Raw genomic sequence first — 26,659 nt, 5'->3', positions numbered from 1 at the left:
TTTACATACATTATGTCAAACACGACATTATATGACAATTATAGTATTTCACTAATGGGCAGGCTTATGGTATTCATTAATGGGCCTTGAGAAATATTGTAAGGGCCTCAAACTCAAAAAAAGATTCACTGGCACGTGTTATTCAAACGCCTTTTTATAAGGCGCGTTAAGTGGATAAAATAGTCAAAAATGGTAGAGACAATGTCGGTCGGTAGCCGCGTCTATTCCACGCGCTGTAGGAACACGTGTAATTTATTTGCAATATGGAAAATTTAAAGATATTTTCCTCAAATTAATTAGAGATCCAGGATTCACTAGATTGCGCTCGTACACCTCACAGCCGTTAGATCTAAATATCGACGGTAGAAAACGAACGGATATTATCAGCCGTTTAGATTTTGGTTGGCTGTGTAATTGAACGGTTTAGATTAGGTTAAAGGCGGCGGGTTGATCATCTCTTGAGATCTATAAGTAGAGAAGCAAATTGGTTCGTTATTCCTCCGTAAGTCTCTCTCTCTCCTCTCACCTCTTTCGTTATTTCGAATTTGTTTTTTTTTTTTTTTGGGCATTAGAAGCGATATCGCGAAGCTCTCCGATCTAGGGTTTCCCAAATCGATTTTGGTAGTTTTTTTTTTCTTTCTATCTACTCAGTCGAGGGTTTTTCTAGGGTTTCAATTTAGCTTTCTTCCCCCAATTGCTGTTGAGGAAGATATCTCTCACTCGGTGATTTTGAATCTGTGGGAGAGAAGGAAGGAAACTTAGACCAATTTGCGAATTTGATTTTGGTAAGTATACGTTGTGCAATTCATACGAATACCATCATCGTGTTGATTTGGTAATCGCATCTTTGTGATTCTTTTATTCGGCGAATTGTGGTATTGGCTCGATACCAAGGAGGGCTGATTGTGAAAAAGGATTGATTGAACCTCTCCAAAGGGGTTACCAATAGATTCATTGTTGAATCAGAAGCAAGAAAAGCATAGTTAGTTCTGTATTCTCTAATTCGAGTCTTTAAAATCCTGAATTTGAATGGCTTATAGTGAATGATGGGTAAAGCACGGAAACACCCTAGAGTGAAATCATCTGGATTAGTTCCTGATTACTTGCAAACGGCGGTTGAGCCTGATGACTTTGCTTACTCTGGCAGAATCGATTCTCAGATGAAACATTTAGAGGAGACTCCTCCATTGAAAAGGAGACGTTTTGGTTTGAATGGAGATAGCTATGGTGTTCCTAAAGAGGTTTTCTCTTTGGCCAACTTGTCGAGGTCTGAGAGAAAGAATTTAGTTCACAAGTTGAAGATGGAGCTTCAACAGGTCAGGGACCTTAGTAAGAAGATTGCGTGTTTCAGTTCAGACACTGTGCTGTTGTCACCATACAACGATATTCAAAGCTGCAGTGATGGGTCTAGGAGGATGCCATCTGAAAAGTTTGGTACGTTTCCTGGGTCACAGGGGAAAAAGCGTCCTGCTGTGCGCAATGATAAGCAGCGGGCTAAGAAAGGTCCATCTCGATTGGATGTTCCAACAAATTCTACCGTTGCTTCAGTGATGAAGGAGTGTGAAACGTTACTCAATCGTTTGTGGTCACATAAGTTGGGGTGGGCGTTTCGTACTCCAGTTGATCCAGTCATGTTGAATATTCCAGACTATTTTACTGTGATTAAGCATCCAATGGATCTTGGAACGATCCGGAGCAGGCTGCGTAAAGGTGAATATTCTAGTCCTTTGGACTTCGCAGCAGATGTGCGTCTTACGTTTTCAAATTCTATAGCTTACAATCCACCAGGGAATCAGTATCATGCTATGGCTCAAGGTATCAGTAAATATTTTGAATCGGGATGGAAAAGTATAGAGAAAAAAATACCTGTGACAAAACCACCAGTCGTTCCAGTAACCAGTTCTGCTTCTCTAGACTCTGAAATCCCTTTTGAAGTTGCACCATTGAGAAAGAAAGCAGCTACAATGAACGAGAACAAGCAGAGGGCGGCACCTGCTAAGTTGGTCATGACAGATGATGAGAAGAAAAAATTAAGCCAAGATTTGGTGGCATTAGAAGAAGATTTCCCTCAAAACATTGTTGATCTCCTGAGAGAGCAAAGTGGCAATGATGGTCAATCTGGAGAAATTGAGATTGATATAGAAGCGCTTTCTGATGAAACCTTGTTCAAGGTTCGAAAACTCCTGGATGACTATTTAAGCGAGAAAAAGAAATCGTTGGAAAAGAGCGAACCTTGTGAGATGGAGGTAAATAATCTCTCTGATTAATTTTACTTTTTGTTTGTGAGCTCTAGTAAATCTTAGACATTTGACTTTTGGTTTAATTTCTCTGTTACAGATCGTTCATGACTCTGGATTCAGTAATTCCCCACTGCAGCCTAGTAAAGGTAAGTTTTTGCTTTTTAATTCGATTTCAAAAATGGTTTCCTTCAGTAATCTGATGCATTCCTTAATCACAGGTGATCTGCAAATTGACGAGGATGTTGACATAGTTGGTGGGAATGACCTCTCTGTTTCAAGCCATCCTCCTCCTAAGATAGAAAAAGATGCTGCATGTAGAAATAATGAAAGCAGCAGTTCGAGTAGCTCTAGTAGTGAATCAGGCTCTTCATCAAGTGGTTCGTGTTTATGCGAGCCTTCTTCTAATTCCTTAGAATAATCATTTTTTCTCCTTAAATAGTGCACTGATTTGTACAGTATGTAAGAATAGCTAAGATTGGAAATAAAGTAACTTTTCTGTTCGAATGATTAGTAGTGGACTCCTGAGTCTTGTTTTGTAATTTGAGCCTGTGTCCCATCCCGTATTTTCTGTTTGATGCTTTTTCTCTGCTCTACTAATTGTGGACATCCTCTTGCTATAGAGGATAGTTTAGTTAGTTTCTGTGGTTTATCGTTTATGACGGAGGAATCAAGTTCTTACTGTGGTTTTGTAAAACTGTAGAATCGATTCCTTTGCTTATTTTTTCCCCTTAGGAAGAGCTTTTTATACTGATGTTTTCTGTGATTATCTTTCAGATTCTGGTTCTTGTAGTTCCTCTGGGAGTGAAACAGATTCTAATAAAGCTTCAAAACCTACAAGTAGAGAGGTATATTTAATGGTGGAATAAATTATGTTATAGAGTCTCTGTGTTGGTTATTACTCTAATTTTTCTCTGCAAGATTTTTAATTTACCCTCAGCAAGATTTCCATGAACTATTTGCAATCATAAAAGTGAAATTTACTACAGAAGAATAAGTATAGTCTCCTCTTTAATTTAGGATAAAAAGGAACCAGCAGTCTGTATAAACAGAACGGAGGACAATTGCAACAGTGAGAAGATAGTTGTAAATGGTTAGTTTCTATCCAATTGATGTATGCAAGTTAGAATGCTCGGATAGATAAGTCTTCCCGAATTTCATTCTTTATTCTCTGTAGATTCTTTGAATGAATTGGGTCAACTTGGGCATGCTGGTGGGGAAAAGTCGACCGCCATGGATGCACTAGTTGTTCCAGATGGTAAGAAATGAAAGTTAAGGAGGTTGGAGATGGTAAAGGCTGTTTATTTTCAGATCATGATTTTTCCTGTCGTGCTTTGGTATTATAGAGGAAACAGCTCCACCTGGGAGGCAAATTTCTCCAGATAAGCGCTACCGCCAAGCTTTGTTGAAGAATCGTTTTGCTGATACCATTATGAAAGCTCGGGAGAAGGCTCTTACCAAGGTTAAATCTTAAGTGTCCGATCTACTATGGTGAAATAGCTCTTCGTAATGTGGAAAGGCTTAATCAAAACTTTTGATGCATCAAATTTCAGGGTGAAAAGGGGGATCCTGAAAAATTGAGGATAGAAAGAGAGGAGTTTGAAAAACGGCTAAGAGAAGGTTGGATTTTTGCATTAAGTGTGCATATATGTACCTCATAATTTCTAACCAAATTGCTTGTTAATTCTTGCGATTTTGTCTTGATTAGAAAAAGTACGGTTACAGGCCGAGGCCAAAGCAGCTGAAGAGGATAGGAGAAAAGCCAAAGCAGAAGCTGCAGAAAAAGTGAGGAGGGAACGAGAGCAAGAGAGAGAAGCTGCACGTCAAGCTTTACAAAAGGTATAAAAGACTTTTCAAGTTTCTCCTATTATTCAGAGTCCTATCTTGGTATGATGATATTGGTAAATGATTTTTCTGGTTGGTTGCAGATGGAAAAGACAGTGGAGATAAACGAAGGTATACGGTTTATGGAAGACCTCCAGATGTTTAGAGCTACAGGTTCCGAGGGTGATCAATTACCGACTTCCATGGACGAGATGAGTCCCAAGTGTAGTGAGGATATGTTGGGTAGTTTCAAGATGGAAGGCAGTAATCCATTGGCACATCTAGGTCTGTATATGAAAATGGATGAGGATGAGGATGAAGAAGAAGACCCGCCACACTTTAGCCAAAGAGAAGTAGAAGACCATCTCACTGACGGAAGTGGAAAACAGGAACTTAGTCCTCACAGAGTAGAGAGAGAGGACCAACTTGTTAGCGGAAATGAAGAACCGGTAAGCCAAAAGGTACATGATAATATGGACCAAGAAGATGAAAAACCCATCAATCCAAATGAAAGAGAAGAACAAGTGGGGAATGTGCCAGAACAAGAAAGTAGAGTTGTTGACAAGGAAGAGCAAGAAACTGAATATGTCGACATGAGAGAGCAAAAAAACGAAGTTGTTGACATGGGAGTGGAAGAAGAATATTCCCTTGACAGAAGTGAAGGACGCACACTAAGTCCTCACAGAAAAGAGGGAGACGACCAACTCGTTAGTGGAAATGAAGAATCGGTAAGCGAAAAGGTACAAGATTATGGGAACCAAAAAGATGAAAAACCCATCAATCACAACGAGAGAGAAGAATTAGTGGAGAATGTGCTAGAGCAAGAAAGTGGAGTTGATGACAAGGGAGAGCGAGAAAGTAAAGTTGTCGAGATGGGAGAACAAGAAAATGAAGTTGTTGACAAGGGATTAGAAAAAGAAAATTTGCTTGACAGAAAAGAAGGACAAATACTTAGTTCCCACAGAGAAGAGGTCGAGGACCAACTTGTTAGTGGAAATGAAGAATTGGGAAGCCAGAAGACAGATAATGAAAATGAAGAATATGAAAACCCCATCAACCAAAATGAAAGAGAAGAACAAGTGGCGAATGTGCCAGAGCAAGAAAGCAGAGTTACTGAAAAGGAAGATCAAGAAACTGAAGTTGTCGACATGGGAGAGCAGAAAAGCGAAGTTATAGAAAAGGGGGTTGAAGAAAATGAAGATGTTGACACGGTAGTGCAAGGAACTGAAGTTGTGAAGGGAGGGAAAGAAACTGACCTTGTCGATAATGGGGAGGATGTTGTCGACAAGGCAGAGCAGGAAACTGATGTTGTCGGCAAGGCAGCAGAGAAAGAAACTGACCTTGTGGAGGACAAGGGAGAGGAAGAAACAGAAGATACGGACGTAGAAATTGATTGATAATTCTTTTGATCGGGTCTTGTTAAAAGCAACAAGAAGAAAATAAAAAGTGGGAGAGGGGATGTTGCGCGTTGATTCTTTTATATCATATGTGATGTGGCGTGGTGAAATGGGCTAAAGCAAGCAAAAGAAAGGGAAAGCCACAGACATCTTAGAAGACTCTTCGTATTAACATCACTATACAAGACAGAGGATGAGTCTGTTTTGCCTATTTTTCAACCAGACTCTGTTGACAATGATTCTTAATTGATGAAGAAGAACGAAATAGAAAAAAAACCAATTTTGCTGTAAGAAAGATGATGTCGAAAAGCTGAGTTTGATATAAAAGCAGCAAATTGTGATTTAGAGAATGTGTAAAGTTATTACCTCTTTAGAAGCAACTGTACATGAAAATACTGTTTCCATTAAAACGAGACTCTTTCTCTTTGTTTAGTCACATTTATTTTCTGACCCCTATACTTTTTGATTGATCAACTGAACCCAAAATCCTCTACGATTCTGGATAAAGGGTAAGTATGTCATTTTAAGTTGGTCTTCTTATTAGATGAAGCAGAGGGCAGTGAGAGAAGCTGAAACAAAGCGAGAAAAAAATGGTGGGAGTCGCTGCTGTGGTTAGTAAATGGACTCTCTGTGTCGCTTCGTCGTCGTTGTCTTCTTCGCCGCCGGAAAGAAACTCGGCAAATCTCAATCCATACTGCTCTCCGGCCAAGGTTAACCTACGCACTGAGCTAGCCGCATTTCGTCCTCAGTTCCGTCTCTTCTCACGCGATTCATCGTCTCGCCGCCGTCTTCGCGCTTCCAGCTCCGCCGACTCCGGAATCTTCCTCCCTCACCTTGTCGCTTCTATGGTAGCTATTTATCTTCACTTCTTAGTATTTTTTAGTTTGGTTTAGTTGTGTATTTGTTTTCAAATTCACCGAGAGTAATGATTGAAATCAGGAACTTAGGATTCAAATTTGATGAATCTCATTGCAATTTACTGGGATTTTGATGCTTATTACGTTGTTCTTCTGTATTGTTTCAGCAGGAAGTTGAAGAGACTTATATCATGGTTAAACCTGATGGTATACAACGAGGCCTTGTAAGCTACTTTGCTTCTCGTTTTCTTAGGCAAATTCTGTATGGAGCTTTTGAATGTGATAGGTATTTTGGTTTACAATTCTGTATTGATGTTCTTAGGTTGGAGAAATCATCTCTCGTTTTGAGAAGAAGGGATTTAAACTAATTGGACTTAAGATGTTTCAGTGCCCAAAAGAATTGGCTGAGGTTTGATACTCTCATTACTCACTTATGTAATTGATCATATCATCAGTAGTTTAATGAGGTTATTTAGATGCTTCTCAAGGTGATTTGACTAGAACATGACTTAACATTTTATTTGATTGACAGAATAATCTTGTGTTGGCAGGAACATTACAAGGATCTTAGTGCTAAATCATTCTTTCCTAGCCTGATTGAGTACATCACTTCAGGCCCAGTTGTGTGTATGGTACGGCTTATCAATATACTCCTATTTGACTTTCTCGGATTTTCAACTTGTGAATTAGATTGATTAAATTGCTTGTGATGTTTTAAATCTTGTAAAGGCTTGGGAAGGTGTTGGTGTTGTTGCTTCAGCCAGGAAGCTGATAGGGAAAACAGATCCTCTCCAAGCTGAACCTGGTACTATTAGGGGAGATCTTGCTGTACAAACTGGAAGGTTGGATTCTTATTACCTTTGTTGTTGAATGTAAGCATTTAAGATGATTCTCATGGTGTATCTATTACATTATGCTATTTGCAGGAACATTGTGCATGGTAGTGACAGTCCTGATAACGGCAAGCGTGAGATTGGTGAGATTTCTTGTTTCTCAAAAATTGTTCACCAATCTTTTGTCATTGAGACATTGACTACGCCTTATTTAGTGGCATTAATGAAATTTGGTTTAGTATGCAAATCAAGGTGCTTCATATTTGTTCTTCAAATAAAGTGAACACATAAAGCCACTTCACTACACAAAGTGTTTGGATTCGCTAAGTGATTAATACTATTTCCATAGTTCTTCATTGTCTTAGTTTGGCCAAGTATTCTCTCTCATTCCTTAGTTTGCTAAACTCTTAGTTTTCATCTGCTGACATTTTGGTTCTTGTGGTTTTGGTGTAGCTCTGTGGTTCAAAGAAGGCGAGCTATGCGAGTGGGATTCAGCTCTAGCTTCATGGCTAAGGGAGTGAATCATTGAGAAGACAGATTCAATTTATAATGGTCTAAAATTTCTTTGACTCCTTTCTTGTCACTGAGAATGAGCTTTTGGTCTTTTTGTTCTTGATTTTGGCGGCAATGTCATAACTGCCAATTTATGGCTTATCCTATTTCTTCTCATATCTTAAGTGATCACTTTCCAATGTAATCCAGTTGAGTTATAGATTCATACGTATTTGGTTCTTTGTTACAAAAACATCTCGAGTTATAGATTCATCTGCATTTAGTTCAACGTTACAGGAACAACTCCAAAATCATTCATCTTCACTCCTACACCGCGCAATGTTAAGTTTTTCTAAGGACCAAAGCTAAGAACATCAAAAGGAGGAATGTGCAGACCTACACAAGACAAGAGAGTGGCTTTACAAGATTGTTCACATCTAAGACCGGTTGGTATATGGAATCTCAATATCCTCAGGAGGAAGTTCCCAGTGATCGTCTTCTTCATCTTCTCTGGATACATTCCTGCTCTTGTGAGTTTCTGAAGTTGATTGTGGCTTTGGTTTAGGGATTGGTCTCCTGTAAAATCAAAATCTATTGACTCAAACTTCTTCTTCAAGTGTGTTTAGAGTTAAAAAAAAAAAATCTGACCTTTTCCGATACTTCTTAGCAGCTTCTTTAGTCTTACGCTTCTTCTTCTCCTGAGAGCTCTCAAAGAACCGTCGTCTTCGAGATTCCTGCAACACACCAGCTCTAAAACACGACCTCTTGAAATCATTCACCAGCTGCTCCTCCGATTCGCCTTCTTTAGGCACCACCTCGACGTTGTAGTAACCAGACTTGAAAAAGACGAGATTCGCATTCGCCAGCGAAGGATACGCCACGCGGTTGCTGACGTCATCGTTACCGGCCGTTAAAACCCTCGTCGTCATCGCCAAGCACTGCAATGATGATGATTTCGCGGACACGGAAGACGGAAGAAGCGCGATAGGTTTCAGACTCGACGGAGACGGTGGTGGTTTCGCCGAGACAAGAGACGAGAGGAGATCGGAGAGAGAAGCTATCGATTCTAGCGCCATTTTTTTTTCCCTGTCCTGTCTGAATAAAGTGATTACTCCTTTCATTCTTATTATAATGTTTTTTCTTCTTAATAGTAGTAATTAGTTTTACTAATCAGAGTGGTTTATGTCTTAAGTGAGTTTACTAATTTGGTTTCCGACTAAAACGACGACGTCTTAAAGCATTGATCTTTGAAGCTTCTTCTCTCTTTTTGAGAGTCTTCTCTGTATCTCTTTGTTTTTTTCTCTGGTTTGGTTTGGTAATTATGTTGAAAACGACGATTTCTCCGATTTTTTCATCGTTTAGAGGTAAACCCAAGACGTCGAGGTTTATTTTTCAAGCTTTTAATAAGGTTGTTGTTGTTCAAGATGATACTACTGCACCAAGTGTTCGACGAAATGCGTCAACCAATCTTACGACTTTACACCAAGGTCCACCAACCTCTGCCTACGTTCATCTTCCGTTTTGTCGTAAACGCTGCCATTATTGCGACTTCCCAATCTTAGCTCTAGGCTCTTCTTCTAATGTCTACGAGGAAGGTAAAGAAGATGACCCACGTATTACAAACTATGTGAATCTTCTCGTTAGAGAGATTAAAGCGACAAGAACTGATTTTGATGCGAACCCGAATCTAAAGACTGTGTTTTTCGGGGGTGGGACACCTTCTCTTGTTCCTCCGAGGCTTGTTTCTTTGGTTCTGGATACATTGAGTTTGAATTTCGGGTTGAGTCCAGATGCTGAGATATCAATGGAGATGGATCCAGGGACCTTTGATGGTCAGAAACTGAAGGAGTTGATGGAGTTGGGAGTGAACAGAGTGTCTTTAGGTGTTCAAGCTTTTCAAGATGAGCTTTTGAAAGCTTGTGGGAGAGCTCATGGTGTCTCTCAAGTGTATGAGGCTATAGAGTTTGTTAAAGAGTGTGGAGTTGAGAATTGGAGTATGGATCTTATATCTTCTCTGCCTCATCAGACGTTGGGGATGTGGGAAGAGAGTTTGAGATTAGCTATTGATTCACAGCCCAATCATGTTTCTGTATATGATCTCCAAGTGGAACAGGGTACAAAGTTTGGAAACTTGTAAGTATTTTATCCAAATTATGCTTACTGATGCTTTAGATTTTGAGTGTATTTTGAGCAGTAACGATTTGAGATCATGAACTTGTATAGGTACACTCCAGGACAAGCTCCTCTTCCTTCAGAAACACAATCTGCGGAGTTTTATAAAACAGCATCATCAATGCTTCGTGGTGCAGGTTATGAGCATTATGAAGTCAGCAGTTACTCAAAAGGTGATTTCAAGTGCAAACACAACTTGATATACTGGAAGAACAAACCGTTCTATGCTTTCGGTTTAGGTTCAGCGAGTTATGTTGGAGGGTTGAGGTTTTCGAGGCCAAAGAGGCTTAAGGAATACACAAACTACGTGGCTGACTTGGAGAATGGTGCAGCAAACTGGTGTGGAAACGGTATTGTTGATCTCAAGGATGTCGCGACAGACATCCTAATGCTATCTTTCAGAACATCTAAAGGGCTTGATCTTAAGGAGTTTGGAGAAGCTTTTGGCAGTGAGGTAGTGAACTCTATCTGTAAAGTGTATGAGCCTTATGTGGAGAGTGGGCACATTGTTTGTTTGGATGATATGAGAAGAGAAGTGACGAGTGATGAAGTCAAAGCCTTAGGTTTAAATGACGAGGTGACGATTGAGGATCATGTGAGGTACCTTAGGCTTAAAGATCCAGATGGTTTCCTCCTCTCTAATGAGTTGATATCTCTAGCGTTTGGCGTGGTAGCTCCTTAAACTTTGAAGTTACTAACAAAGAAAGGTTGTTTTTATGCATCCTTATTATTATAGATTGTGTTTCAAATTGGATGTTTTCATTGATATGTATGAAGGTCCGATACAATTACAATGGAATTAATCACTAATCCTACTTCTGTGGACGGAATCATCTGTTTCTACAAGCTTACAGTATGTAATCCATCTGAGATCCATAGCAACTAACTTCATAACCACAAAGAAACACTCTCTTTTGGGAATCCGTAGTTTGGCTTGAAAAGGAGAAGTAATGTGGAAGATTTGTGAGTCACCATTCCAAACCAATATCGAATTTGAACACGTTTTGCTCTCTCATGAGCAGTCTGAAGCTCACCTGACAAAATGTTAAAGAAAGAGAAAGAGTAGACTTTAGGAACTGAAATGATTCGATAGGCTAAGGCAATGTTCAAGAAAGAGAAATAGTAGACTTTAGCTCAGCAAGATTCTCAGGCTGTCTAGAGAATGATATTTGTACATATGTAATAAGCCAGTGTTTGAGTGGATTACCATCTTATGATGGTTTTGGTTTCTTTCCACTTTTTATAATCCGACGCAACTCTTGTGTTCCGGTTCTCTTTTCTCTGTTAAAGACAATAGAAACAACAAAGTGACCAAAGACTTCTGAAGAACAGAGCAATGATGGGAAATAAAAACAAGTAACATGATACGGGTACCTTTGATGTAAGAAGACTAGAAGATAAAAGAGTGGGAGTAGCATCAAGGTCAATATTGATATTGCGAGGTAGAAGACACCTGATCTCTTCTGCACGTATTAGCATAATCAGATGTTAATGGTAAACTAATATATTTATTTTACTGGTTAAGCATGGTAAAAGAAGTAAAAATTAAAACAGATTTGCTTTAAGAAATCACTAACAAGCTCATTTAGCACACATAAGTGACTTCAACAGGTTAACAGATCTTACCTTGCCTCCTCTAGGAAACGGCTTATCTTTTCCAGTGCAGGTATGAGCATCACAGAATTGGCGCAAAAAGTGTTCTTCAGTCATGAAATATCAAAACCAAAGAGGGTGATTTAGGCACACTTGAGAGAACTTATTTGAGAAAACATCTAGTATTCAATGAGCAAAGATTCACTTGGAAGGCCTCACAGTAAGGAAACGTACCATGAAGACGGCTAGCTGAGGAACCTTGACTTACTGGGAAACAATTATTGGCAACGCTCTAGATAAACAAAAGAAGGAAGAAACAAGTATCATTAGTATCAAAATAGAGTATCAAGATGTCATGGATCCAGAGCAGAAAAAAGCAAAGAAATATTGAAAGAGAAACCTCGCAGAGATGACGGTTTTTGGCAACAGCTGCAGGGTTGCACTTGGTCTTAGGTTTCTTAGAGTTCAATACAAAGTCACAATGCAATGCACCACACAAGTCGGCCAAACACTTTGTATCACTCTGAAACAATCAAATAAGTTTTCTAGTAATCAGTCTCAAAAAGCGAGTTCCTTTGAAAACACACATAAGCCAGACCACCAAGGTAAAAACAGAATCTACAAACCGTATTCAAAAGATTATAATGTCTAGTGGCAAAATGCTTGTCAATGAACTTCTCTTCATTGAAACTTTTCTTGCAGTAACCACACTTCCATTCGAAGATATCGACATGAATCTTGTGTTGTTCCTGATCTCTGTATAAATCATTATCAGGATGAAGCCTACATGTCTTTGGAATTTGATATCTTTCTCGTTCCACAAACGGCGTCAAATACTGCAATCATAAATCAACCAAATTATAGGAAACTAAGGGATCTTGCAACCAAACTCAATATGTGTGAAGAGTCTGCTTACATCTTGTAGAATCTGCCAAGCAGCTCGACTTCTTGCTCGGGAACAATGTATTTCTGGAGCAATACCTCCTACTTCTTCTTCGTTAACCAATCTATAATTCCATTACAAGACATAACAAATATTAGCAGCTGCAAAATAAATCTTACACAAAACTACAACAAGGGTAGTTGAAAGTTTCTGTTTTTATTTAAGTAACAGAGACAAGAGTTGAGAATCTAGTGGGATTTGTGAGAGATTCACCTATTAGATTCAGATTCTTCGAATCCCTACAAATAAGAGATCAGAAGAAGCGTTAAAAAGACTGCAAAAATCGCTGAATCAATGAAACAGGTGAGAATCTTAAAATACCTGAGCGAGTGATTGGTGAAGAAGAAGAAGAAGAGTAGAGAGTAGAAGAGTCACGGGGAGTGATTCCCAAAGTCTTCCCATCGAACTTAGTAGCGATAAAGTTTTTTTGATGTGCCGGGAAATTAATAAATCTCTCTCTCTCTGCAAATATTTCTAATTTGTGTTTCTTTTTGGGTGATGGAGAGAGATATCACTGCATCCAAACAGTGAGATTTCGAGACACTCTATTAGGCCCAAGCCCAACAACGCGCTCTTGGGCTCTCACTACGCCTCTTTCGTTTTTTTTTTTAATCCAAGAGTAAACTACAGAATTAATTACTGATAAACTACTTTTTTTTTTCCCCTCTCATTAAAGAGACTTTCTCAATAATAATACCACACGTTTATATTTTACTATCTTCACCAAACATTTCTTGACAATATATCAAAAACAAATTTGCCTTCTGAAAAAATGGAAAAATAATCGACCTTAGCAAAACCATTAGCAAATCAGCTTAAAAAAGACGTCTCAAATAATACCACGTTTATATTGGTATTGTTTCAACGCTTGTTGACACTTTTTAAAAGTTTTGTTTAAACATAATTTATTTAGGTAGTACGGTTGAGGTTAACTACGCGGGAAAGAAGAAGATATGTAATGTATAATTAAAAAAAAAAGGTTTGATTTGGTTAATGGCTTAATGCTGTTGTCAACGACGACGACGTGTTCCCCTCTTATGTTTCTCCCTTCCTCTCTCTCTCTCTAATCTCTATATTACAACTTCATTTCCCTTTTCTCTTCTCCCACATTTCTTATCTCTGTCTCTAGTCTCTAGATCTTGATATTTTCCTACTTGCTTTTTTTTATCTCAACAATGGCGACGGTAAGAACAACAATCTCTCTTTTTTTTGTGCATCATTTATGATGATCATTCTCCTATAAAGTCTCTAGCTTTCTTCTTTATCTCTAGTGAATGTTCTGTTTTGTGGTGCAGGAAAATAAAGGGAAGCCATTACCAAAGTTTGGTGAATGGGATGTGAACAATCCCGCATCAGCAGAAGGATTCACTGTCATTTTCAGCAAAGCTAGTGATGAGAAGAAGACCAAGAAAGCATCCGGCGCTGGCCCTAACAGTATGGCTACACCTCAGAGAAACCAAAACTCTGATCAAAACAATCACAATGATTCCCAAAACCCAAAAGCTAAGGTAGTTTACTTTTTCTTTTCACATTCTGACTTTTATGTTTCTATTTCCAAAGAACTCAGATTGCTTACCACCTGATTTATGTTTTCTGCGCAGAATAAATGGTTTTGCTTCCGTTAAATCCTGCCATCTTCTGAAGAATCCGAGAAGGCGTAGCGAAGCTGAAGAATTGTTAGCAGAGAGATGATCTCAAACAAAGTGAAACAAAAGGGTTAAAGACCATTACATCTCAGCTTTCTTCTTCTGTCATCTGCTGATATATTATACTTGTTCAGTATACTTTTTTGTTCCTTTCTTTTTATTTGCCTTGCCAACATTTTGCCCCACAATGGATATAAATTGTATCTTCTGACTCCATCCATGAACTTGGTTTCTGATGGAAATAAGATTATGAGACAATAGTCCTTCTCAGACATATAATGTTATTCTTCATATCAATGAAACAAGATTATAATAAGCCATCTGTACAGCCTTCCAATAGATTCAATCTCCCTAAACCCTAACAATACTAACATTCGAGTTTTACTAGACGAGGTCGCAAGCTTAACTCTATACGTTTAGATTGCGGTTTTAGAGCTTGACACCTGAACCTGCAGTCAAAAAGATGCTGAAAACAAAATATCTGAAAACTGGGATCACAATATTTGATCCTGCCATCTATCTGAAAGAATCCGAGGCCATGTTTAGGGCTTTGGTTTCCGGTTAAAGACACTGCACCAAATAATCATAGCAGAAACATGTGTCCTGACATAGAAGCAGGCATAGCTATCTAAGTAAATATAATGTAGTTGTTTGGTTCTCCATTCTCTCAAGCTTTCTGAAATTACTTCAGAGAAAGAGCCACCAACATAAAGGAAGAAGTACAAAACATATAACAGGTCATGCTTCCATTAGACTGAACCTTAAGAGTGAAAGAGTAGATAGTTACAGTTAAAGAGACAGAGAGAACAAAAATTATTCGGTGAGAATCCTGTAAACAAGCATTGATTTGCCACAGATAGATATAGTTTGGAGACTATAATTTACCTAAATGTTTCTCATAAAATCCAAACCCAAAAGAAGAAATTGATCCTAAGAACTGGAAAGCCTATCATGGTAAAGAAAAAAGTATCTCCCCTACGCAGGCTTCTGTTCATGTGATGTTAATGCCAGCTGTCATCTTCATTTCCGTTGGCGCCAGCTTGAGGACCTTCTACGGTTAGGGAGCTGCTAGACGAGAATGTAGGCGGTATGGAATGATCAAATCTACAAGCTGGACCAAATTTGCATATACCATATCGGCTGTAGTGTGTGCACATGCTCTGATCCTGAAAGTACAAAGAAATAAAGGAAAAGGGGTTTAGAGTGTGAATAAGAGAAGTGTGTGATTGATCATAAAGCTTGTCTTGAAACAAATTCACCAGAAAGATCATGTTATGTAGCATCAGCAAGGAGGGAAGAAATTAAATTTTACGAACAAAATTTCTCAGTGGTTTCCTAATATTAGCAGAAATGAACAGCATGGATGGGAAAAAAAAAAACTCACAGGTCTTAAGGGCAAGCCCTTGTCATTGAAAGAGGATGGAGCTTGCTTCGGCAACCTATTTTTCGGATGATGGTATTTGCATTTATATTTGAACTTACAGTCCCCAGTTTTAAGATAATAAGTGCACTCTGGTTGATCCGGACGTTCTGGGAATTCTTCAACAGAGCTCTGCTGTTGGTATTGTGAGAATGAACTAGTTTCAGCTATTGAATTGTTAATGTTCATCGAGTATGTAGAAGGAGGAAGCACACTCCTTTCTGGTGGATAGGGAGAAGACGCCTACACAGATAAAAATTATTGATTTTAAAAGTCAAGTACTATAGTTGTTAACATAAAGCGAAAAAAAGCATTGAAATAAGTAATGCAAAGGCAGAGCTGGTGTTATCTACCTGATACCCATTCCACTCTGAAGCTTGAGGTGAAGAAACTCCACGATTTTGAGGGAACATGGCTGGAATAAAAGGAGCAGTACCAGTACCGTTCATATGTCTCGATGAAGACCAAGAAGTTGAACTGACTTGGGGTAGTGGGGCCTTCGGGGAAAATGATCCAACGGATCCACCGTTATTACCACGGAACATGGGAGAATCAACTCCTCCAATAGCAGTAGGATCAGGATGATTAAATTTGCAGTCAGATCCAAACTTGCAGGAGCCATTGCGCATGTAGAAAGGACACTCTTTCTCTCCCTGTCAATAGCTTACACTATTATAGCTTATCCATAAAGCTGTTGCAAACATAATTCTAGAGCGTGTAAACCAATTAATGGAATACCGGTCGGATAGGAAGGCCAAGGAAGTTAAGCTCTGGTCGTGAGGCCAGAGAAGTCTGTTCTTTCATGTGGCTGAATCTGCAAGACTCTCCATATTTGCACCCTCCAGTCCTGAAGTAGTACTGCAAAACTCGAAATTAAGGGGCATATGTAGGATATCAGAAGACAAAATTTAAAAAGTAAAAAAAGGGAATAAAAGGAGAGAAAAAACACAAACAAGGGAGGTTAAAAGAGTGTAGTTCCCATAGAAATTCAGAGACTGATATACTATTTCCATAAACCATGATAATATATATATTTGGATTTAAGATAAAAGAAAACTACTTATGATCCACCTTTTACAAAACAAGAGCACCTAAATCATCAAAGAATAACCACACCAGAAAGCTTAATTGTTCACTGTCTGGCAAATACACAATTCTCTTAGCTGAGAGAGCTTTTGTAATCACAGTATAAGACAATAACATAACCCGACTAGCATACAAGTGTAAGATGTTTGAACGAAGTGTGAGCATAGTACCATAAAGGATACAAGAAAAGACTGCGCCATTACAGAGTAAAGGAAAGAAATTTAACCTTGCACTCCATCATCAACTTAAGATTATCCACATCCTCTTCCCTTTCCCGTACTTTCTCCCTACCAATCTTCCAATAAACAAAACATTAGAATAGCTAAAAAGGGGATAACAAGAAGATCATTTCCTTTTATATTAACTCCTTTTCCCTCTTATACTCTCCCTAGACAATTCAAATCCTAAACCAACAGAGCAGAGGCAGAGCAATAGAAAACGAAGCAACTCAAAACTAAAACAAAAATCTCAATCAAGCTTTCCCCTTTTTGATTGAATAAACATAAGACTGATACGAACATGCAAAGATGATCAAGTAAAAAGAGAAATACTTGAAGTCTCCTTCGAAGAGGGTGATTGAACTTGCAACTTGATCCATATTTGCAACTCCCAGTTCTCATATAATACGAACAATCCTCAGCATCAGGTCTCACTGGATACACAATCATTCTCTTCTCAACGTTATTCTCACGCTCCCTCCTCTCTTCTTCTTCTTCTTCCTCCTTCTGATCGCTGCCTAACGCCCTTGACTCTGTTTCTACATTACCCTCACTAATTGGCACACTCCGCTCATTCGCAGAATCATCATCATCCAAACCCACATTCCTAAATTGATCATTTAGCTCCTCAGTACCCTGATTTTGATCAGAACGATCCCGATCGGCGACGGTGACGGTGACCTCATCGGAGGAAGATCGAGACGGTTGTTTCGGATCCGGGTCGGAAATTTCTTCAGGCTTGTTCATGATTTTACTCGAAATCACATTACAATTTTTTACAGAAAGCCCTAAAATTTACAACCGAGAAGAGAAGATCAAATCAAAAAAAGGGTAAAGAAACAAAACGAAGAGACCCGAAGAAGAAGACGAAGAAAAGAAACAATCAAAGTTTTAATTTTTATTTTGTTCTAATCGTGTTTTTGGCTTTATGGGGGTTAGTTTCGTTCTTTGTTATAAAGCGACACAAGTGAAAATTAGAGTGAAAATATGTACCTATCGTGTAATAAAATTTAAGTTTTAAAACGCGCATATATATTTTATTCAAAATTGCAATTAAGACCCTGAAGTTTTCTCATGGCTCGCACATATTGTAGAATTTTGATATTCGGTACTTGAATTTGCAATGTTTACAAATAGTGCCCTATGTGATAAAGCAACTCTTTTATCAAGATGAGATCCTATTAAAAAAAAGTCAGACTTCTTAAATGATCCATTAAATTATATTCTATATCTTTTAGATTTTTTATTTATGAGTCAAAAACAAAAAAAGAAATGAAAAATTTGATGAAAGATTTATTAAACTCTATCATATCCAATATAAATCACTCTGTGAAGAAATATCAATTGAATCATCTACCATCTACAAAATCAATAATGGTCACACAAACAAAAATAATGTCTCTATCATTGACGTTTCTCTTGTTGATCCTCGTATCTACAGTCTCCGTGACCTCAGCACTAAGAAACCTCTCGCGGGCAGCTGAAAACAGTGGAGTATGGTGCGTGGCGAATAATAAAGCAACAGATCAGCAGCTACAAGACACTATAGACTGGTGTTGCAGCGACGAAGGAGGATTCCGTGATTGTAAACCGATCAATCCCGGTGGAGTTTGCTATGAACCAAATACACTAAGAGACCATGCGTCGTATGTAATGAACTCGTATTACCAGGAACTTGGTAGCACCAAAAAGCAATGCGATTTCAGCGGTACTGGCACTACAGTTCGTCACGACCCAAGCCATGGTGATTGCGTTTACGTATCTTATTAAGATATGCATGTATATATATATATATATGTGTTGGAAGTTGTTAATTAAAGCCGAAGCTCCAAAGTCCAATTAATTTATAAAATATTATATAAGCATCAAACTTCTCTAATATATATATATAAGTTATTCTGTTGTATCCCAAAATCAAGAAATCTTCCTGAATCACCAAAAGTATAACTCATAACTCATAAAAGAACAAAATTCTGATACATGGCAACTCATATAGTTGGATCATGCCTAGACCAGAATATCAAGACCCGACGTCGTCACCTCACCTGGTCGGTGCCCTATCGTATGAACTACGGTGATTCGAAGGAATCGTAGCAAAACCTCCCAGAAAGCTTCAAATCCCCAAACACCGGATCAATCGTACGTGGCTTCTCCTATATCATTACGAACCTAGGGTTTGAGGTCATAGTGAAAAAAAAAAAAAAAAAAAAAAGAAATCCATGTATCCACCTTGTCAACAAAAAAAATGATGATATGTACTCCCTCTGTCTCACAAAGATTGAAGTTTAGTATTTTACACACATATTAAGACAGAGGGAATATATGATTAATTTATAATTTATTATTTTCACTTTTCCACTTTCCAATTTTTACACTCCATACACTCTACAACATCAGTAATCATTAAAACAAAAATTATTAAAAATATTCAAAACATCAATCTTTGGGAGACAAAGAAATTTCTCTAAAACTTCAATCTTTGTGAGACAGAGGAAGTATTAATTGTTATACTAGTAATGATCGTTGTTTACTCTCATGTTTTTTTTTTTTAATCCAGATGAGATTCATTAAATGATTCATTAAAACTCCATTAAACTATATTATATAGTATCTTTTAAAATTTTATTTATGATTTAAAACAAAAATGAAATGAAATTTTAATGATAGACTCATTACACTCTGTTATTCTATATCTTTGAACATTTTGGTGCAGGGAAAATCTTCATCACTTTTACTCTTTTTTTTTTTGTACATCATGATTCATGCAGCTTCTACTTCAGAAAAGTAAAAAATAATATAAATTCTATAAATTTGGAACATAATATTTGAATTCGTGTTTTCCATGTTTAAACAAACCAAGATATGGTAATTTCTAATCGGAAATATATATTTTTGAAATGGAACAATTTATAAAGAATTGGTGTATTGAATCTTAGAGGGGTGTATTCAACTTGATATTTTAAGTGACGTGTGTAAAATTTACAAATACTATGTTATTCAATTATGTATTTTAAAAAGTCTATTAAAATCTATTGATATTAAACTGATAATTTAATAATCAACTTTAAAATCCAATGTTATTCAAAACAGTTTGTGGATTTGGACTTTAATGATTTTTAGCGATTCTGGAGGTTAAAAATAGAAAAATTCAAATCTCATGGTTTTAGGTAGGATTTGAATTTTTTTTACAATAAATCATATCAACTTTCATAAAATCTATCAAAATTTCAATTTTCCTAAATCGCATAAAATCCTCCAAAATCATGGTTTCAATACACCTCGCTGATTCGTCACCTTTTGAGTCTCTCTTCCCAAGAATTTGAAAAAGTCTTTTGTATATTTTCCATCTTGAAAAGTCTTTAGTATATATTTCCATGTACTTGCAAAAACGTACCATTAACAGATACTTACTCCATATGTAATTTCCATATCATTGTGATTCCCAAATCCTTAATTTGTCTTCGATCATAAACTCACTGATTAGTTCTCCATTGCATCTCTATATAAGAACCTCGTAATCACACTGAAATGATATACGCACAACATTACATTCTTACAATATATAATACACATTACAAAAATTCTTTATCTTTTTTTTTTTGTTCCAAATGTCATCGCAGCTGTTAACATTCTTTCTCCTTCTATCTGCTGTGGCGATTCCTGTCGTGACTAGCAACAGACAATGGTGTATAGCGAAGTACACTGCGTCGACCGAACAGTTACAAGCTAATATCGATTATGCTTGTAGCTTTAATAATGTTGACTGTAGACCGATCCAGCCCGGTGGAAGTTGCTATGAACCTAATACTTTACTAGACCATGCATCGTATGCCATGAACTTTTATTATCAAAATAATGGTCGTATCGATAGTGCTTGCAGTTTTGGCAGAACGGGCTGTTTTATTTTTAACGACCCAAGTCACGGTTCATGTGTCTACTACACTTGAAGAAGTTTTTCTTTAAAAAAAAAAAATTATTATACGAAGAGTGCTTAACGTACTCATCGCTTTAATTATCTTCGGATTTGTTGTATTCTCAAACTAAAGATAAATAATATAATTGATTTGAGGTTTTCTTTAAAAAAAAATACGATTCATATTTTGTAGCGATGATGCATTTTTCTTTAATGTGGTGAAGACATGAAAATATGAGATGGTAGTGGAATAGTGTCGATTTTTGTTGAAACATGTCAAGCATGACAAAGCAACTAGTATTAATAATGATGCCAAGAAGAAATTGTATTCTTACAAAATTGGTTTTCATCTCTGATATCTAAACTTTGAGTGGTTGTAGATCTCTCCTACCATCTTTCATTTGTAAATTTCCTATATTCACAATACTCTTAACATGAAGTTTCTTATATTTATTTGTTTATGATTTGCTTATAATAAACAGTCATTTAATTACTAGATCAACTCTTTTTATTCTTTTTAATCAATAACATATATTACGTCAAATATCAATATGCAATGAAGAAGTACTAGGATTATAACACACGTTGAGGTGTGTTCTACTAATTGCGATATACACATACAAACGAATAAGTGGCCCGACGTATTTATTACTTTCGTTTGAACTGAACAAGTCAATAATACCTAACAAATTTTAATGATAGACTCATTACAGTCTGTTATTCTATATCTTTTAACATTTTGGTGCAGGGAAAATCTTCATCACTTTTACTCTTTTTTTCGGACATCATGATTCATGCAGATTCTACTTCAAAAAGTAAAAATAATATAAATTTTATAAATTTGGTACGTAATATTTGAATTCGTGTTTTCCATGTTTAAACAAACCGAGATATGGTAAATTCTAATCGGAAATATATATTTTTCAAATGGAACAATTTATAAAGAATTGGTGTATTGAATCTTAGAGGGGTGTATTCAACTTGATATTTTAAGTGACGTGTGTAAAATTTACAAATATTATGTTATTCAATCATGTATTTTAAAAAGTCTACTAAAATCTTGTTATTAAACTGATAATTTAAAAATCGACTTTAAAATCCACTGTTATTCAAAACAGTTTGTGGATTTGAATTTTAATGTTTTTAGTGATTCTGGAGGTTAAAAATAGAAAAATTCAAATCTCATGGTTTTAGGTAGGATTTGAAATTTTTTTACAATAAATCATATCAACTTCCATAAAATCTATGAAAATTTTAATTTTCCTAAATCGCTTAAAATCCTCCAATACACGATTATACACCTCTCTGATTTGTCACCTTTTGAGTCTCTCTTCCCACCAAGAATTTGAAAAAGTCTTTTGTATATTTTCCATCTTGAAAAGTCTTTAGTATATATTTCCATGTACTTGCAAAAACGTACCATTAACAGATACTTACTCCATATGTAATTTCCATATCATTGTGATTCCCAAATCCTTAATTTGTCTTCGATCATAAACTCACTGATTAGTTCTCCATTGCATCTCTATATAAGAACCTCGTAATCACACTGAAATGATATATGCACAACATTACATTCTTACAATATATAATACACATTACAAAAATTCTTTATCTTTTTTTTTTTGTTCCAAATGTCATCGCAGCTGTTAACATTCTTTCTCCTTCTATCTGCTGTGGCGATTCCTGTCGTGACTAGCAACAGACAATGGTGTATAGCGAAGTACACTGCGTCGGCCGAACAGTTACAAGCTAATATCGATTATGCTTGTAGCTTTAATAATGTTGACTGTAGACCGATCCAGCCCGGTGGAAGTTGCTATGAACCTAATACTTTACTAGACCATGCATCGTATGCCATGAACTTTTATTATCAAAATAATGGTCGTATCGATAGTGCTTGCAGTTTTGGCAGAACGGGCTGTTTTATTTTTAACGACCCAAGTCACGGTTCATGTGTCTACTACACTTGAAGAAGTTTTTCTTTAAAAAAAAAAAATTATTATACGAAGAGTGCTTAACGTACTCATCGCTTTAATTATCTTCGGATTTGTTGTATTCCCAAACTAAAGATAAATAATATAATTGATTTGAGGTTTTCTTTAAAAAAAATACGATTCATATTTTGTAGCGATGATGCATTTTTCTTTAATGTGGTGAAGACATGAAAATATGAGATGGTAGTGGAATAGTGTCGATTTTTGTTGAAACATGTCAAGCATGACAAAGCAACTAGTATTAATAATGATGCCAAGAAGAAATTGTATTCTTACAAAATTGGTTTTCATCTCTGATATCTAAACTTTGAGTGGTTGTAGATCTCTCCTACCATCTTTCATTTGTAAATTTCCTATATTCACAATACTCTTAACATGAAGTTTCTTATATTTATTTGTTTATGATTTGCTTATAATAAACAGTCATTTAATTACTAGATCAACTCTTTTTATTCTTTTTAATCAATAACATATATTACGTCAAATATCAATATGCAATGAAGAAGTACTAGGATTATAACACACGTTGAGGTGTGTTCTACTAATTGCGATATACACATACAAACGAATAAGTGGCACGACGTATTTATTACTTTCGTTTGAACTGAACAAGTCAATAATACCTAACAATTTTTAATGATAGACTCATTATTACACTCTGTTATTCTATATCTTTTAACATTTTGGTGGTAGGGAAAATCTTCATCACTTTTACTCCTTTTTTTTTGGACATCATGATTCATGCAGTTTCTACTTCAAAAAGTAAAAAATAATATAAATTTTATAAATTTGGAACATAATATTTGAATTCGTGTTTTCCATGTTTAAACAAACCGAGATATGATAAATTCTAATCGGAAATATATATTTTTCAAATGGAACAATTTATAAAGAATTGGTGTATTGAATCTTAGATGGGTGTATTCAACTTGATATTTTAAGTGACGTGTGTAAAATTTACAAATATTATGTTATTCAATCATGTATTTTAAAAAGTCTACTAAAATCTTGTTATTAAACTGATAATTTAAAAATCGACTTTAAAATCCACTGTTATTCAAAACAGTTTGTGGATTTGAATTTTAATGTTTTTAGTGATTCTGGAGGTTAAAAATAGAAAAATTCAAATCTCATGGTTTTAGGTAGGATTTGAATTTTTTTTACAATAAATCATATCAACTTCCATAAAATCTATCAAAATTTCAATTTTCCTAAATCACTTAAAATCCTCCAATACACGACTAGGGGTGTCAAAATGGGTAGAAACCCATGAGTTTACCCTGTTTGTCTATTATTTAAACGGATATGGGTTAAGTTTTTTTACCCATATAAATAAATGGGTTTTGATGGGTTCGTGGGTTTATCGGGGTAAACCCATTAGGGTTTTGGGTTACCAATGAGTTGATTGAAAAAATAAAAATAATATATATATGCATATAATAGAATAAAGATATATATTAATATGTAAATATTTTTCTTTTTATAATTAATTTATGTAAAATATCTAAAATATATGTTAAATTTTTGGGAAAATTCCCGATAAAAACACCGACCATTTAATATTTGCCAAAAAAAAACATAAACTTTTTCCGTTGCGAGAAAAATACGTAGACTATTTTTTAGTTGATAAAAAATACACGAACTATTATTTTTTTCCAGTTTATCCTCGTCTCCGTTACGACCGTTAACGGTATTGTGACGGCGTTACTATTTTTAAAAAAAGTTCCAGAAAAAAACACAAACTATTTATTTTTTGCCATAAAAATACATGAACTTTTTTTTCTTTGCCTGAAAAATACATAATTTTCATTTTTTTTTCCACTAACAATGTTAGAGATCATAACTTTCTCTATTCTCTTGAACTTCATACAAGTTTTCACTACTATTTATGATAACTAAATTCAAGAACAAAAATACACAATTAGATTAATCGATTTCCAAATTTCTCAGTTAGTATTATTTTTGCATAAATAAATGGTGAATCTGGTTAGGTTACAAGAGTTGATGTCCCACAAAATGACTATAATCTACGATCTCGATCAAGTTTGTGTACACCAGCCCATTTGATGATTTACACTCGCTATAAGCATCATAAAAGGTACTAAAATAAAGAGATGAATATTTTTGAAATGTATAGAAAGGTCTACAAAGGTGGAGATCTCATAAAATTTTAGAGAAGTGTTGATGAAGTTTCAAAATTTGTAAAGTCAATATAAATCCAAAAACAACACTAATTGAGAAATTTCGAAATCGATTAATCTAATTGTGTATTTTTGTTCTTGAATTTAGTTATCCTAAATAGTAGTGAAAACTTGAATGAAGTTCAAGACAACAGAGAAAGTTATGAGTTATGATCTCTAACATTATTAATGGAAAAATAAGAAATGAAAAATTATGTATTTTTCATGCAAAGAAAAAAAAGTTCATGTATTTTTCTGGCAACAAATAAATAGTTTGTGTTTTTTTCTGGAATATTTTTCAAAAATAGTAACACCGTCATAATACTGTTAACGATTGTAACGGAGACGAGGAGAAACTGGAAAAAAATAATAGTTCGTGTATTTTTTACCAACTAAAAAATAGTCTGCGTATTTTTCTGGCAATGAAAAAAGTTCATGTTTTTTTTTGATAAATATTAAATAGTTGGTGTTTTTTTAGGAATTTTCCCTTAAATTTTTCTACTTTGCTAAAAACAAAAAAAAAGGTAAACAATAATATATATGTCAATGATCTAAAAAGAATGTGAAATTTTTTAATATCTAGATATTAACTTTTTAAGCTTAAAAACATTGGTTGGTTTTCTAATTCTATTTTATATAAATATATTATGGATTTAATATCAATTATTTTTTATTATTTTATTTATATATGGGTAACTCATATAACCCATTTAGCCATTGGATTTTTAATAATTGGGTTTGAGTATATAAATTCAACCCATTATAATAGATGGGTCGGGTTGAACCTGCCCACAAAAATCTCTAACTCATGTGGGTATGGGTCGGGTCGGGTCAGATTATCCATTTTGACACCCCTAAATACACCTCTCTGATTTGTCACCTTTTGAGTCTCTCTTCCCAAGAATTTGAAAAAGTCTTTTGTATATTTTCCATCTTGAAAAGTCTTTAGTATATATTTCCATGTACTTGCAAAAACGTACCATTAACAGATACTTACTCCATATGTAATTTCCATATCATTGTGATTCCCAAATCCTTAATTTGTCTTCGATCATAAACTCACTGATTAGTTCTCCATTGCATCTCTATATAAGAACCTCGTAATCACACTGAAATGATATACGCACAACATTACATTCTTACAATATATAATACACATTACAAAAATTCTTTATCTTTTTTTTTTTGTTCCAAATGTCATCGCAGCTGTTAACATTCTTTCTCCTTCTATCTGCTGTGGCGATTCCTGTCGTGACTAGCAACAGACAATGGTGTATAGCGAAGTACACTGCGTCGACCGAACAGTTACAAGCTAATATCGATTATGCTTGTAGCTTTAATAATGTTGACTGTAGACCGATCCAGCCCGGTGGAAGTTGCTATGAACCTAATACTTTACTAGACCATGCATCGTATGCCATGAACTTTTATTATCAAAATAATGGTCGTATCGATAGTGCTTGCAGTTTTGGCAGAACGGGCTGTTTTATTTTTAACGACCCAAGTCACGGTTCATGTGTCTACTACACTTGAAGAAGTTTTTCTTTAAAAAAAAAAAATTATTATACGAAGAGTGCTTAACGTACTCATCGCTTTAATTATCTTCGGATTTGTTGTATTCTCAAACTAAAGATAAATAATATAATTGATTTGAGGTTTTCTTTAAAAAAAAATACGATTCATATTTTGTAGCGATGATGCATTTTTCTTTAATGTGGTGAAGACATGAAAATATGAGATGGTAGTGGAATAGTGTCGATTTTTGTTGAAACATGTCAAGCATGACAAAGCAACTAGTATTAATAATGATGCCAAGAAGAAATTGTATTCTTACAAAATTGGTTTTCATCT

At 35.7% G+C, this 26,659-nt stretch overlaps 7 protein-coding genes and 4 pseudogenes across 14 annotated transcripts; 8 read left to right on the top strand and 3 right to left on the bottom strand.

Annotated features, from left to right (window-relative positions):
• Window positions 1-460: 460 nt before the first annotated feature.
• LOC104741039 (transcription factor GTE10) lies at window positions 461-5,890 on the top strand. 5 transcript variants are annotated; one of them, XM_087491833.1, is made up of 11 exons: window positions 499-785; window positions 1,041-2,246; window positions 2,338-2,386; window positions 2,459-2,617; window positions 3,015-3,085; window positions 3,258-3,330; window positions 3,415-3,495; window positions 3,584-3,699; window positions 3,791-3,857; window positions 3,946-4,076; window positions 4,166-5,890. In XM_087491833.1, the coding sequence occupies exons 2-11, from the start codon at window positions 1,044-1,046 to the stop codon at window positions 5,456-5,458; spliced, it is 3,243 nt and encodes a 1,080-aa protein (XP_087347959.1). In that variant the 5' UTR covers window positions 499-785; window positions 1,041-1,043; the 3' UTR covers window positions 5,459-5,890. The 5 variants fall into 5 exon arrangements, with proteins under 5 accessions (XP_087347956.1, XP_087347962.1, XP_087347959.1 ...); XM_087491837.1 differs by having other exon boundaries at window positions 502-785; window positions 1,148-2,246; XM_087491830.1 differs by having other exon boundaries at window positions 461-2,246.
• Window positions 5,891-5,903: 13 nt separating this feature from the next.
• LOC104741019 (nucleoside diphosphate kinase II, chloroplastic) lies at window positions 5,904-7,893 on the top strand. Of its 2 annotated transcripts, none has more exons than XM_010461782.3 (7): window positions 5,904-6,306; window positions 6,483-6,539; window positions 6,638-6,724; window positions 6,867-6,947; window positions 7,045-7,157; window positions 7,242-7,291; window positions 7,602-7,893. In XM_010461782.3, exons 1-7 carry the CDS (start codon window positions 6,049-6,051, stop codon window positions 7,667-7,669), a joined length of 714 nt encoding a protein of 237 aa, XP_010460084.1. In that variant the 5' UTR covers window positions 5,904-6,048; the 3' UTR covers window positions 7,670-7,893. The 2 variants fall into 2 exon arrangements, with proteins under 2 accessions (XP_010460084.1, XP_010460092.1); XM_010461790.3 differs by having other exon boundaries at window positions 5,994-6,306; window positions 6,486-6,539.
• On the bottom strand, window positions 7,881-8,793 carry LOC104741032 (uncharacterized). The gene is made up of 2 exons (XM_010461797.3): window positions 8,289-8,793; window positions 7,881-8,216 (listed from the first exon to the last, which is right to left on the bottom strand). The coding sequence occupies exons 1-2, from the start codon at window positions 8,759-8,761 to the stop codon at window positions 8,078-8,080; spliced, it is 612 nt and encodes a 203-aa protein (XP_010460099.2). The 5' UTR covers window positions 8,762-8,793; the 3' UTR covers window positions 7,881-8,077.
• Window positions 8,754-10,642, top strand: LOC104741000 (uncharacterized). Its single transcript, XM_010461760.3, has 2 exons — window positions 8,754-9,773; window positions 9,864-10,642. Exons 1-2 carry the CDS (start codon window positions 8,962-8,964, stop codon window positions 10,492-10,494), a joined length of 1,443 nt encoding a protein of 480 aa, XP_010460062.1. The 5' UTR covers window positions 8,754-8,961; the 3' UTR covers window positions 10,495-10,642.
• Window positions 10,550-12,841, bottom strand: LOC104741009 (uncharacterized). Its single transcript, XM_010461772.3, has 10 exons — window positions 12,670-12,841; window positions 12,562-12,587; window positions 12,322-12,412; window positions 12,032-12,241; window positions 11,806-11,928; window positions 11,640-11,697; window positions 11,439-11,512; window positions 11,187-11,275; window positions 11,020-11,093; window positions 10,550-10,846 (listed from the first exon to the last, which is right to left on the bottom strand). Exons 1-9 carry the CDS (start codon window positions 12,748-12,750, stop codon window positions 11,024-11,026), a joined length of 822 nt encoding a protein of 273 aa, XP_010460074.1. The 5' UTR covers window positions 12,751-12,841; the 3' UTR covers window positions 10,550-10,846; window positions 11,020-11,023.
• Window positions 12,842-13,272: 431 nt separating this feature from the next.
• LOC104740990 (RPM1-interacting protein 4) lies at window positions 13,273-14,314 on the top strand. 2 transcript variants are annotated; one of them, XM_010461749.3, is made up of 3 exons: window positions 13,273-13,532; window positions 13,644-13,856; window positions 13,950-14,314. In XM_010461749.3, exons 1-3 carry the CDS (start codon window positions 13,524-13,526, stop codon window positions 13,971-13,973), a joined length of 246 nt encoding a protein of 81 aa, XP_010460051.1. In that variant the 5' UTR covers window positions 13,273-13,523; the 3' UTR covers window positions 13,974-14,314. The 2 variants fall into 2 exon arrangements, with proteins under 2 accessions (XP_010460051.1, XP_087347950.1); XM_087491824.1 differs by lacking the exon at window positions 13,273-13,532 and having other exon boundaries at window positions 13,623-13,856.
• A 407-nt stretch (window positions 14,315-14,721) lies between these two features.
• On the bottom strand, window positions 14,722-17,694 carry LOC104740981 (zinc finger CCCH domain-containing protein 67). Its single transcript, XM_010461739.3, has 6 exons — window positions 17,052-17,694; window positions 16,727-16,795; window positions 16,153-16,272; window positions 15,768-16,067; window positions 15,379-15,657; window positions 14,722-15,160 (listed from the first exon to the last, which is right to left on the bottom strand). The coding sequence occupies exons 1-6, from the start codon at window positions 17,463-17,465 to the stop codon at window positions 14,996-14,998; spliced, it is 1,347 nt and encodes a 448-aa protein (XP_010460041.1). The 5' UTR covers window positions 17,466-17,694; the 3' UTR covers window positions 14,722-14,995.
• A 304-nt stretch (window positions 17,695-17,998) lies between these two features.
• Window positions 17,999-18,632, top strand: LOC109127525 (major pollen allergen Ole e 10 pseudogene; annotated as a pseudogene). Its single transcript, XR_015584617.1, has one exon. The product of XR_015584617.1 is annotated as a major pollen allergen Ole e 10 pseudogene (transcript).
• Window positions 18,633-20,132: 1,500 nt separating this feature from the next.
• Window positions 20,133-20,903, top strand: LOC104740972 (major pollen allergen Ole e 10 pseudogene; annotated as a pseudogene).
• Window positions 20,904-22,179: 1,276 nt separating this feature from the next.
• Window positions 22,180-23,048, top strand: LOC147949330 (major pollen allergen Ole e 10 pseudogene; annotated as a pseudogene).
• A 2,768-nt stretch (window positions 23,049-25,816) lies between these two features.
• LOC104740955 (major pollen allergen Ole e 10 pseudogene) lies at window positions 25,817-26,579 on the top strand (annotated as a pseudogene).
• Window positions 26,580-26,659: the final 80 nt, after the last annotated feature.

Source organism: Camelina sativa, chromosome 2 (assembly GCF_030686135.1).
Source record: "Camelina sativa cultivar CO46 ecotype springtype chromosome 2, ASM3068613v1".
NCBI lineage: Eukaryota > Viridiplantae > Streptophyta > Magnoliopsida > Brassicales > Brassicaceae > Camelina > Camelina sativa.
This window is presented reverse-complemented; position numbering and strand designations above follow the sequence as displayed.